This window comes from Haemaphysalis longicornis, unplaced genomic scaffold (assembly GCF_048455015.1).
Source record: "Haemaphysalis longicornis isolate Haplotype H1 unplaced genomic scaffold, Haemaphysalis longicornis Haplotype H1 scaffold_6, whole genome shotgun sequence".
Taxonomy (NCBI): Eukaryota; Metazoa; Arthropoda; class Arachnida; order Ixodida; family Ixodidae; genus Haemaphysalis; species Haemaphysalis longicornis.
The window spans coordinates 164,381,953-164,395,427 of record NW_027526407.1 but is presented as its reverse complement, the minus strand read 5'-3'; the positions used below and the strand labels follow the sequence as shown (position 1 = coordinate 164,395,427).

The window sequence follows — 13,475 nt, the reverse complement described above, 5'->3', positions numbered from 1 at the left end:
TAAAGATGCCTACCTACATAAGAAATGTTGCATGACGATGTTCTTTGATATAGAAAAGGCATATGATACTGCATGGTGCTATGGCACCCTTGGAGGCCTCAAATCCTTTGGTATGTCTTGTAACATGCTGAACACTCTGTCGAGTTACCTATCTTTGCGAACATTCCGTTTCAGAGTTGGTTCGGCACTTTCAATCGTTCACGTGCAGGAGAATGGCGTGCCTCAATGTGGCGTTTTCAGCTGCACCTTGTTTATATTCAAAACGAATTCGGTTCGGAAGACATTGCCGCCAACAATCTCTTGTTCGATGTATGTGGACGACGTACAAATATCATTTAAATTGTGTAATAAGTCCATATGTGAACGACAGGTCCCGCTTGGGGTACACTAGCATGCTCGCTGTGCAGATCAAAACTGTTTTAGGCTTAATCCTGAAAATAGTACATGCATCGTGTTCTCAAAGAGGCGCGGTATCCAGCCCCACCCAGAAATAAATTGATTGGTGGCTTGATTCCTGTAAGAAAGGAATAAAAATTTTTAGGCGTCGTATTAGACGAGAAACTCACATTCATCCCTCACATCAAACTAAAACATTAGCGCCTCAGAGCATTAAACATTGTTAAGGTCATTTCACACCACTCCTATGGTGCGGACAAGCAACTCGTCTTACGTGTCTTCACAAGCTTGGTTTGGTCCCTCTTGGACTATCGGAGCGTGGTTTATGGGTCGGCATAAAAAAAGCGCTCAAAATGGCAGACCCAGTGCTTCACTTGGGGCTTCGCCTCAGGTCGGGCGCTTTCCGTACTAGGCCCGCACGAAGCCTATAGGTCGAGTGCGATAAATGGTGCCTAGGTCACCAGCGAACATACATGGATCTTCTTTACGCTTTTAAACTTTCTTTAATGACCCATAATCTTTTCAAACCTTTTATTGGTGATACACCCATGTCCCAACTTCTTCTAAATCATCCATCTATCTCTGCTCCGTTCTCACATAGAGTGAGACAGGAAGCGTCCGAATTATCTGTCACCTTTTCAGACACCTACAAATCAACCCTTTCCGACTTTTTACCACCATGACAGCGTCTCCCCGCGTCGTACGACTTGTCTTTTGTAGCGGTTGATAAAAAACGAGTACCCACAACTGCAATTCTTCAGCACTTCTTGTTCCTTCAAGAGAAATACAAGTGTGCAGAATTTTTCAGCGACGCGTCAAAAACAGCCCTTCCCGTGTCATGTGCTGCGCACGTACCTGATTTTGGGGTATCACACACCCTAAACTCGAAAAGCAGCATTTTCACGACTGAAGCCTATGCAATTTTTGTGGCTTGAAAGCACATAGTTCGTCATAAAATTCCCAAGCCACTCATCTTCACAGATTCCTTGGGCGTAGTACGTGAATTGGTATCTAAGCAGTTTTTTAAAAATCATGTTATCTATTTAGTTCACAAAATCATTAGGTCAGCAGATGCATTAGGTCTTTGAGTGACCGTATGCTGGGTTTCAGGTCACTCGGGGATCGCCGGAAACGAGACGGCAGAATAAATAGCCGCTGCTGCTGCACTTACACTAGAGTTGACATAACAACAATACCATACACTGACATTAAGTCACACATCAGACAACACCTTCGCAATGCATGGCAAGCACACTGGAATGAACAGACAGACAACAAACCACAGTTTATAAAGCCACTTTTGGGAGAATACACCACGGACACACAACAGACACAATGAAGTTACCCTGGCGGGATTACGGATAGGCCACGCGCATGCAACACACTCCTACCTGCTCACGAGATCTCCAAGACCCCAGCGTAGCAGGTGCGGAGGCGGCCTATCCGTGATCCATGTGCTACTTCAATGCAAAGCACTCCAAACAACACGACACAAATACTTCGCTGAAAATTACAGAAAACGCATTCCACTTCACCCAGCATTGTTTCTAGCGGATGATCCTATGATTTCTCTACAACGCGCCTGTAAGTTTCTTAGTGATGTCAAGTTTTTACACCCCATTTCCTATCACACGTAGTTTTTTTAAACCCGATTTCTCGCTCCGCACCATCACAACCTGGCCTTTTGCACGAGCTATTCTCATTGCCTTTTCTGATTTTACTTTTGTTTTTGTTGAACGAGTTTAAAGTTTACATTCACATCCTTCATACCTAACCACTGTTTTGGCGCTCTTTGCCATCGTTGGCCTTGCGCCATTAAACACCAACCATCATCATCATCATCATTCATTGAAGAAGATGTTATACAATTCTTGTCTTTCCTGTGCTACCTATGATTTATCTTAAGCAGAAGCAAGAAATTTTCCTTCGAAAAACTCCCTGCTATCGCAGCGGTCGTATTGAATCGCAGGCAGAGCATTTCTGAAAACCCATGCGACTGAGAAGTCTGCCCCTTATCTAGTCATTTTCATAGAATGGGGGAAAACACGTCTAAGATAGTCGCTATAACTACATATACAACTGTTGAAAGAAAAATCAGGGAGTGGTGGTTGTGCTAAGTAATGTGAATGCTCGTTTTCGGGTATTCGCGGCCTGCATACAATAAATTTCCTTCCGAACGCAAGGCTCTATCCCCTCACCTAATGTATGTTTTAAAATGTAGTTGCCACAGCTTTGTGTATGCGAAGAATCGATTTCCAAAATCCGTACTCTTTAATGTTCATGTCCCACTTGTGACCGCATAATACTTGGACACAAAAGCGATAATAAACCTGTAACAGATGTGCACGCCATTGTTATTGTAATAAGCATATGAGGGTAGAACTACCTTTAGGCTTCACAGACTACTTTTGAACTGAGCGGTCACAAAACAGTTATTTCTAACCGTAGGCAATAATAGGGTAGTGATTATTGTGACGACGCAGTTGTCTTCAAAGAAAACGAGTTTATTGGAGCGAACTTGGGCTCCCCTAAAAGGGACGTGCGTTGGCGAGCGTCGGATAGTGGAATGGAATGCCGCGGCGTCTGCTCTGCAGTCTTTTTACGTTGAGGCGCGACTGTTTCTGGAACCGTCGATTTACATCCAGAACAAAGAAGATTATTCTAGGCTGTTCACGTTAGTTCAGAACGCTCTCCCTATCGGAAGAGATAACACCTGCAGCATAGAAATAAAGAATGAAACACGCGCTTCCCTTGGCACACAGATACCACATACCGGCGCAGCCGGGCGGTAAAAGCAAAACATAAATAAAGAAGCCCAAAACATGGTTCGCGGCAATATTATTGCAACACACTATGCAAACCGAAGGTAAAAACGAGCACGGGATCTAAACCAGCGCTACTAAGAACTTGATGGTACTGTATAAATGGACGCTGTAGATAACTGCAGCCAAAAATCTCGTGCCGTCTCCACTAATATGAATCCTTGTAAGGAAACTGTAACGTGAAACATCGGGAGGGGTGATGCATGCAGTGTGTTCGTGGCTCCTTGGCGTTTTCCTATGGAGATGATATCGTTGGTGGCAGACGTATGCAGCTTTGCTATACGTTTTGTGCCTGAAGCACGAGGAGTGTAAGCGCGAGGCGTTAGAAAACCAGTGTGCCCGCGTGTTCTCTTAGTACGCGTTACGTTCTAGAGCAAGGCGTTTAAAAACGAGCGCTCTGGTGGTTAAGTACCGTTACTACATGCAGTTGTGGAGAAATTCTAGAAAGTATACCTACAGTATCTCTCGGCGGTTATATTAATCCGTCACCCAGTCTAGCTTTACCACAATGCGGCCAATTTCGCCTTCGATTTGGCTATGCCTTGTTCTAGTTTCTATAAAGAGCTGTAAAGGTGGAACCAGAATTGATTGTTTATTCAGTAACCGGCTTCGCTTGCTTTATTCGCATCGGATGATTCAGACAGCCTGGTTCTTACAAGAGGTGTTTGAGATAACTAGCTCCCCTCGACGACGTGATCGCTGTAGCCCCATGCACCCCGCCAATGAGGATCCAGCGGAGTTGCTAACGAATAACACAAAGTCTCTGTGGACACAACTGGTCCTCCTCACACACTTCGCATCATTCCCTGCTTTGAGAGCTTCACGAAATCTTGAATAATGCGCAGGGGTCAGCGGTTATTTTTGGATGCGTATTCAGGTTAGATGTCTGCAGAAAATATACGGCGTGATGCACCTTACTGTCCCCAACGGCCTTGAAAACTGTAAATGGCAGCTTCTAACCTAGTAAGCTTACGCTGAGTTGGTAGCATCTGTCGCACGTCTTACGAGTCCTGTTATTGATCATGTACGCATGAAGGCCTGTAGTTACGTCAGAAAGTCTCGACTCTCAGCACCCATACCAGATATGAAACAATAATACTGATAGTTAATGGGCAAAGGCATTGGTAGATGTTACTTTATACTCGTATTTTTTTGTTCTAGCTGACATGAAAAACGGCCACTGTGAGATTGAAGATACCCAAAGCGACTACAGGACTGACATCGGTGTCCGCAATTTCGAGAGTGTGAACCTGAAATGGAAAAACCTCACCTACAGCGTCAAGGAAGGGAAGCGTAAGTTAACTAACCCTGATTATGTTTTTCGTGTATTATCATGATGCTGATACCTCTGTATTCACATTTTGAGCCGTGTGTATTTTAGAGCTTACTGATATTTTCACTATTCTCGAAAGACTACAGCGTATGACACTGGTGCCAGAAACAATTGCGAATCATCAACCCAAACTTTAGTACTTCAAATAGAGAATGTACATAAAGGGCCAGTTCACAAACTTTTGTGAGCAATATTTTTTTACAAAGACGGCGCACAGTTGAATATGAGTACAAGAAAATAATGATTAATAATAAGTGCTATATTACCCCAGTAATAACATTCAAGCACCTTTTCTTGCACTTGAAGTACTAGATTGGCGATACAATGTGGATATTTTGAATTTTTAGTCTCCACTTTTTCTTCTTGATAAGCTACGTATCAGTAATTTGCGAATTGTAGCACTAAAAACTTCATCGTGGTTATTTCCCTTGTGCATAGATTTTAATAAAAGTGTGTGCGTTAGTAAGGTGCGGCAGGGCGACGGCGTCGATATCGTACGTAAATAATACTACAGAGAAAAGTGAACCCGGCTCTTTTGTAAGTTCCGCAAGGAACTATGGGTTAAATTTATTTCAGCGCGTCATTGTGATGATTGACTACAATAAATTCACTAGTTTGCGCGTCTCGTTGCTTTTCTGTCTTGAGACAAACAATGAGAACAAAAGTTTACTAAACATTTTTTTGTCTTTTTGGCCGAGCAGATGTAGTATAAAACAGGGCCACAGCCGAGCGGGATCAATATACTGATAGGTAGAAGTCGATTCAAGCTCTACGTGTGTTCCTTGGTATGATAGCACGTGAGAAAAAAACACATCGTATTATTTTTTCTGCTTCAGTGAGCGCAACATCTGCTCTGCAAAGAGGAATATAGTACAAGTGAACAGTTGCCGCCGTGGCTCAGGGTCCCAGGGGTTTGTGCTGCTGAGTTCATGAATGCAGTTCAAATGTCAACAAAGCAGACCGAATGCGTGAGGCAGCGGGGCAAGCTCAATCGTGCTGACCTCGCCTGAAACACAATTCGTAAAGAGCAGTTCATAGGAGTAAGGCTTGATAAACAACAGCGCCAAGCGCAGATCACGCTGTCGATCAGTCATGTAAACAAAGATAAAGAGCCATTGAACAGATAATGATATTTAGCTTCCGTTTTTATATAAAAAAAAATCACGCTATCTCCACGCCGTGAGCGATGGCGGGTGCGCGAAGCATTGGGACGAAGTTGTGTGTTTTGTGTGGATAAGTGTTATTGTCCATGCACAATGATGCACTCAAAGTTTATTAAATGATTTGGGGCGCTGTAACGCACTGGAAATGACGACCACCACACGCAAAATTAGCGTTGAACTGCCTGAGCCAGTTGTTATCCAAGTCGATGTTCCGAATGTTAATGTTGAAGCATCCGACAAGTATAAACGGGCCGCTGGTCCACGCCCCATTCGAACAGCGCGCCAAAACTGCCCTTTGAACTCGTTTTTGCGCGTAGCTCCCTCTCACGTAGCTCACTGTAGTCACAGCGCACGGACCACGGGGAACTTGGGGAGACACATTCGGACGGTGGACGGACATTACGAGTGTGATGCAGGTTGTTTTTCTGGATGAGGAGGATAAAGTTTCACTGGCGAAGAAGCGAGGCCGTTGGCTGCGGACAAGGACAACGTGTATTTACGGGACAAATAACTGACAAAATAGATAAATCAACATTAACCTAATCAAGACAAGACAGTGAATGTCCTACGCAACAAAGTTCGCGCCCCAAAATAGTTCGCGCTCACGTGTTGGTCTCTGTCGGTGAGCTGTCCCGGTGCGCAGGGCTCGGTGCGCTGCTACGGTGTTCCTTTGAGGTCGGTGCTCCGGCCGATAGAAGACACGTCGGCTTCGGTTGAAAGTTTCTGGTAGTCAACGGGGAAGGTGCGGCTCGAAGCGGAGTTCCCCCGAACGTTAGCGCCCGGCAGGTCGCTCCCCGAACCTCGTTCTTCCTGCTCGTTCGTGCCACCACCGTCTTCTTCTTCACTCTCAAATGATGACACGGCGCTGTTGCCCGTGCGCTGCCAGACCACAAGGCCAGGAGGGAAATGTGGCTCGGCTCTGAGTCCCCTGGGCGTTCGCGTCCAGCAGAGAACTCGTCGAGAGCCGCGTTCCTCCTGCCTTCAACTTGCTACCTCCGTTCCACCTCCTGTTCCTCTTCTTTCTCCTCCTTTCCGGCGTGCTCTTTTTCCTTTCCGCCCCCAGCACGAGCGCTTCGGTGTCTTCACTTCTTACTCCGGCCCTTGGCTCTTAAACACGCCTCCTCACAACGAGGTATTAAGGTGCTTCGCACCTACAAATGTGCTTTGATTTCCTCCTCACCACCTTTTAAGTTGTACTTTGTAACTCTTTTTAAATGTTTCAATGTCAAAGCAAATTAAACATTCCCTTCTAATTAATCAGTTTTAGTTTGTGCTCGTTCCGTCCACGTAGTTCGTTTGTTTTCCTTGAAACCTTGTGTCCTTAGCAACCTCAAACGCAGTTTATGAACTTGAAAAAACAACTAGCCCAGTTCCTTACCTAACGGCCATGAATGCGTGCTCGGTCCCTGGGGTTTCTTTTCTGGTGGATGCAAAAAGCGGACACTTCAGTGTGTTGACATTTCGGTGCACGTAAAAAGCCCTGTGAGGCTGAAGTTATTCTGCAGCCCTCCACAACGGTGCGCGTCATAGATCAGGCGTAGGTTCGGTGGGTGGAACGCCCCAACCTATCAATCATCCATATGACGCAGTGAACCAACAAACCATGAGACGTTGCAGACTGGCCGTTTCTGGATTAAACCGCACCTGGCGTAGAAGCTGCTGCTGCGCATAACAAGCCCTGCAGACAGCGGAGGAAGCTCTTGCCCCAACCCCTCTTGCTCTCTCTGGAGCACAACATTGGAAGCGACAACTAGAAGGGCCTACATTTGAATCACAAATAGCAACTACGTAGCCGTGGTACCATGATTACACTCACACTCGGTGCCACAGTGACCTATTTACTGATCCACCACCAGGAGTCAAAGAAAATCTTTCCAATCCATTTCTAAAGAAAGTTGAGGAAAGCGCGAAACCTTTCTGAGACCAAACTCCGTCGAAAGTGTTCTCCAAACTTTCGCTAATGGTGCGTCCAGCCTTCGTAGAAAGTGCGTCCAAAAGTATCTAGGTCCTCTAAAATCCCAAATCGCAAACGAACCACCATCTCACGCGACGAATTTTCGCGCACTAAGTAAACGCATTTGCGAATGGTCTACATCAATACTGATACGTGGTTTATCAGATGAAGGAATAATGTTGTGCTCCTTCATGATTTATGCTTGCATCGTCCTGTCTAGAACCATTCCGGTGTCACGGAATTTTGTGTAATCGTTTTGACGCATTAGAAGCCCAGTTTCATGCACGTGTCGTGTGCCCAGAGATCTTAGCAGAGTTTTTTGGCCCACCAGCGTTGTATGGGAAAATGCATCCATTTTTTTTACAGAACGCAATCGCTACCCCTAGGAAAGCTTCATTGATTTGTTTGTTTATATTGTTTAACGCGCCAACACTGCAGAAGCGAGAGGCGCACCGTAGTCGAGGGATACTGATTAAGTTTGACAACATGGGAATATTTAACGTGCGCCGAATCTCGAACACACGGGCGTTTTCGCTTTTCGCCCCCATCGGAAAAGCGGCCGCCATGGCGGGGTATCGAACCCACGTTCCTGGACTCAGCAGCGCAACGCCTTAGCCACCGAACCACCGCGGCGAGTAATAATTGATTGATTGTGGGGTTTAACGCGCCGACGCAACGCAGGCGATGAGGCGCTCCGTAGTGGAGGGCTCCGGATTAATTTTGACCACCTGGGGACCTTTATCGTGCGCCTAAATCTCGTACACACGGGCGTTTTTGCTTTTCGCCTCCATCAGAAAAGCGGCCGCCGCGGCCGGGAATTGAACCCGCGACCTCGTGCTCAGCAGCGCAACGCCTTAGCCACTGAGCCACCGCGGCGGGTGCGGCGAGTAATAAGAAAGCTTTCGCTATAAATTGCAAGCGCTGGTGCCGGTACGACCACCGGCTAGCTATGTGGTCGAATGCACTCCGGTAGGACCGCAGGGTGTTCGAAGAAATCATTGTTAAGTAGTCCGGGGTACTTTGAGGGAAACCCCCGCCGCGGTGGCTCAGTGGCTAAGGCGTTGCGCTGCTGAGCACGAGGTAGCGGGTTCGATTCCCGGCCGCGGGGGCCGCTTTTTTGATGGAGGCGAAAAGCAAAAACGCCCGTGTGTACGAGATTTCGGCGCACGTTAAAGATCCCCAGGTGGTCAAAATTAATCCGGAGCCCTCCACTACGGCGCGCCTCATCGCCTGCGTTGCGTCAGCGCGTTAAACCCTACAACCAATCAATCAACTTTGACGAAAACGTCACTAGCGAAGCGTGCAAATTTACACTTACTTTTCAGACGCTTTTCACTTTACACTTACTTCTGACTTACTTTTGAGATACCTTTTGCTTACTTTAAATTTACGCTTACCTTTCCCGTCTTGTTTCCATTAGTGGTGTGAAACCTGCACTACGTGCCACGATAGACGTTGCAGATAGTGGCGCACCTTTACGTTTCGCAAACGCGGAAGCACGAGTGAGGCCGGGAGGCAGTGCAGACGCGACATGGGATCCGAACCGAATTTCTGTAGGCACATTCAGCATACGAAATAGGCACACAGAAATTTCATGACCAGTGGATTATAAGCAATCGCAGTGCCCTGTTCGTTTGATCCTTATTCAAAAACTACCGACCAGGCGTAACAGCCTAGCTAGTGAGTCACACTTTCAGCGTAATGGGTTAAATACATGCCGGGTAATTGCGTCGCGCAGTACTCGCAGCTAGTCATTAGCTAGTTTGGAACAGTTACACTGAAGAGATGTAGTGCATACTATAAACCTGCGTTTGCCGAAAGCGAGGAAAAGTAAAAATATTTCCTTCTGATGCGTTATGCTTGATTCAGTTTATGTGGTTCCAGGCCGTAAGATGCTTGTTGAAAACCTCAGCGGTGAAGCTCAGTCTGGAACCCTCACGGCAATCATGGGTCCATCAGGTGCTGGAAAAACGACTCTCCTTAACCTGTTAACGGGATTCTAGTAAGTATTCGATTGTCCGTAGGTATCGATTTCTCTTGCGCATTTTGTATTTTGATAGGTTCCGGCGGTTCTTGCCGTAGGAAACGCGAGGAAATTTTTTTTTTGTTGAGATATCACAATTTCTAAACACAATTGTGCTATGGTATTAAGGGTCGGCTACCTTCCTATTAAAACTGAGTATACGTCCTCACTATTAGCGGTGATATGTTTGAGTGCCGCCCCCTGGCTCTGATGTCAGCTTAGGGACTCGCGCTATTGTCATCTGCTACACTGCCGCCGCTGCCAAACTCGCGCCTGTGTCGTCCACTAGTGAAAAGCAGCAGTGCCGGTACTAGAAATCTCCCGCTTCGATACTTTGGTGCATTAAAAAGCGTATTTCAGGTAATTCAATTATTTTGCAAGCTTCTGAGACATCTCAATAATTACAGGCTCTGTCCTTCACAAGTTTGCAACACACAAGGAGAGAGAGAATTACTTTCTTACGAGCATCCCTCAGAAGATCGCATGTCACTCTTTCTTTCTTGCTTATTTGCGAGGTTCAATTCTCTTAGAGCTCCTCAAGAAGTATTCAAAATGCTTAATATATCGTTAAAGGTCGACTTCTTCCAAAACTTTCGTGTCACTTTAATGAAGGGATGACAAAGCCAAGAACGCATTTCTTCATTTTTTTACGTGCCATCTTTTGTATGCTGTGGAATCTTTTTTACATTTTTTTTTCGGCTACTCTTTTCCCCGAAACCTCCACCGCGGTGTGACAGGTCGGCCCCCAAAGACAAAATCCTTTGGACATCAATGCAGCAGCCCGTTTCATCTTGGGAAGACAACGTTATCTCGTTCCGTAAATCTGAATATTTTTACAAATACCGCCAATGCCTCATACATTTCAAACCAAGAAAGATAATTATCACCATCTTAATCATCACCACATTAAAAAAATCTCGTCATCAATATTCTTTTGGTGCTCACTACAAGCCCACGCGTTTCTCTCAAATATTTTCTGTTGGCAATATTGCGAGGTGGGGAGTTGGTTCTTCCCAACAATTTATTTTTTCTTTCAACTATCAATCGAAAGTTGCTTTTTATTCTTGTTTTTGCTACCATCCTTATGTAACCATTCGGTTAAAAAGATGGTCACCTCTAGTTTCTCATAGGAATTTTATGACGTTATAAGATTCGTTTTCTGCTTATTTACGCTCGAATATTTTTCACTGGACTATGTTCCCTAACTCAGGCTGGGGTCTTTTTCTCATGTCAGCATTGCATTTAGACGAAAAACGTCTTAGAGGGCTGGTTGAGGCGGTTTAGGTTTTACTTGAAGGCGCTTACTGAGATGGAATTCATCCGCCCATATATCATCATTGGAAGTTCGCAGGGGTGGCATATCAGTCGATTCAGTCAGAAAGGCCGATTTTTGCAGGTAATTTTGCAACACTTGCGGAATGCAGCGCTGCTAATATTGTTTCTGCGCTAATTTCATTAGCACCATTCGGATCACCACCCGCAATTTTCTTAAAAGATCATCAATTTTTTGTTCTAGAATTTACTTAAATGCCTAGAAAGGGAGCCCAGCTGCAAGTGTGTCGAACATTATCTTCGATCTTTGAGGTTTTTTTGGGCCTACTGCTAACCTCAAGGAACACCTTTCTCGAACCTAAAGACGCACATTCCTGTGGGACCAACAGCTTAGAAACAGCGTCAAGCTCACGTCTCAAACGACTTAGGTATTCCGCATCTATGTGGCAACCATTCATTCCAACTTTCTTTTTGCAAAAAGATGGCTTTCATAAAAATATCAAATTATTACTTGTTTCGTTGGTATCAACGTTAGTTTCATATTTTCCTTGTGATTTCAGCGACAAAGACTACGACGGCGAGGTTCAGATGAACGGCTTCGTTCGCGACCAGGCTCTGTTCAACAAGCAGAGCTGCTACGTCATGCAAGAGGACCGACTACTGCCAGCCCTGACAGTTCACGAGGCCATCGCTATGAGCGTAGAGCTGCGAATGCCTTACGTGAATGCAACGGAAAAGGCCCACAAGGTTAGAACAAACACTTGGCTGTGGTTTAACTCAGTTTTGCCTGGGTGTACGCAGCGAGAAGTATTGTTAATGGTAATGTTTAGCTTGGTTCTCGGTATGGTTACGACGCTTCTCGAGGCATGCGGCTCGTTCTTCCCCCGTCTCCTTGGCTCGCTGCCTCCTCTTCATTTCGCTCCGACGACGAAGCCTGGTTTCTTTCAATCTCTCCGACTCATTTTTCATATCTGAGGACGAATCCCATCGATCCACCCATTCTTTATTGGCGGTGAGCACGACCACGGGCGGCGCTGCGAAGCGCGCCTCAGTGACGTCAGACTAGAGATTCTCGCATTTGTCGTCTGCTTCACTCAGGCTCCCTCTCCCTGCTGTTTCTTTGCTCTCGGTTGACGTCTAATAATTTTCCGCACCAGATTTTGCGTGTTCGTAAGTTTTTATGAAAGTTTACAATTAAAACTGCATCCACTAGATCAAGACGTGAGTTAAAGTATAGTTTAGGATACCAGTACGAAAGACACATTGCCGGCGTTGTATTATTCCTTGAAAAACCGGTCCTCTGCGGAGCGTGAAGAGTCGGAGCTAGGCGTCAGCTTCTGTAGTGAGCAGTCTTTCGAACAAAGGGAACAGCCAGCTGCTAGTAACCGACACAGCGAAAATGCAAGATGAAAACATAATCCAGACCTTGAGGGTGGTCGGCTTTCGCAGAAGGCATTACGATTTCCGGTAATCATAGGTCAGCAGATGGTAAAACAGTTTTTGTAACCTTGCTGAACGCTCAAAAGTATTTATCAAATCACTTTACGTTGTCATTACATCATAGTATGCAGATATGCATTATGGGCTGCAGAAACAATAAGTTGAGTTCCATATAATCCACTGTGTGTATAAACGCGGGCTGGTTTGATATCAAGCTTCTAACCAGTGGGTAGGTTTGTTGAGCAAAACGAGTCACGTCTATATACGGTAACGCTAACGGCACGGCATCGTGGTCTGGGGCGTGATCGCGGTGGAGTAGCCCAAACCTTCTCATTGGATTTGCATGCGAATAAACAACGCACGCTGCGGATATGCACCTTCTTGCACGCAGCCATGACGAAAGCTGATTTTTTAAGCAGGGAATTTTTGCCACACAGCCTGAAGAAATTGTCCGCACAAAATTTGTGAGCCTCCCAAGCATTTTCAAGTCTCCTAATTACACGTTCGTGACGTTGAATAAAAATAAATCGTTGTGCACACAAAAAAAACATTCGTCTGATGCGAGTCAACTACAACGAAACAAATAGAGGACAGCCGCTTTATTTCCTCCTGTACGATGCGCGTGTAGGGGCCCGCTGCTTGGCACATAGCTTTAGACTGTTCGCTCTTCATAAGAGCATCTCTAAAATACTGTAGGGAAGCCTACGCATTTTGAATACTTATGGAGGAGCTCTGAGCGCTGAACCTCGTCGCTAATAATCTAGAAACGACGAGTTACACATGATCCTCTGACCGATGCTCCGAAGAATTTTGTTCTCTCTCTCCTCGTGGCAGCAAACTTGTAGGGAATACAACTTCATATATTGTTCATGTGTCATAAGCTGGAGAAAATAACTGAATTGCCAGAAATACGCTTTTTTGTGCACCAAAGCATCAAAGCGGCGATTTCTAGCGCACGCACTGCTGGCCCTCACAAGCGAAGTGTAGCAGACGACAGCGGCGCGAGTCCCCAAGCCGACGTCAGAGCCAGGGGGCGCCACTCAAACATCTCGCCGCCAATATACGATGCAAC

The 13,475-nt window shown here is 45.8% G+C and overlaps 1 protein-coding gene across 1 annotated transcript in view; it reads left to right on the top strand.

Annotated features, from left to right (window-relative positions):
• Positions 1-13,475, top strand: part of LOC144143353 (ATP-binding cassette sub-family G member 4-like) — a 71,126-nt gene that overhangs the window by 21,457 nt on the left and 36,194 nt on the right. The window contains exons 2-4 of the mRNA XM_077675121.1: positions 4,380-4,511; positions 9,553-9,670; positions 11,524-11,710. Of these exons, the coding sequence (XP_077531247.1) occupies positions 4,380-4,511; positions 9,553-9,670; positions 11,524-11,710 (437 nt within the window). The remainder of the gene's footprint in view (positions 1-4,379; positions 4,512-9,552; positions 9,671-11,523; positions 11,711-13,475) is intronic.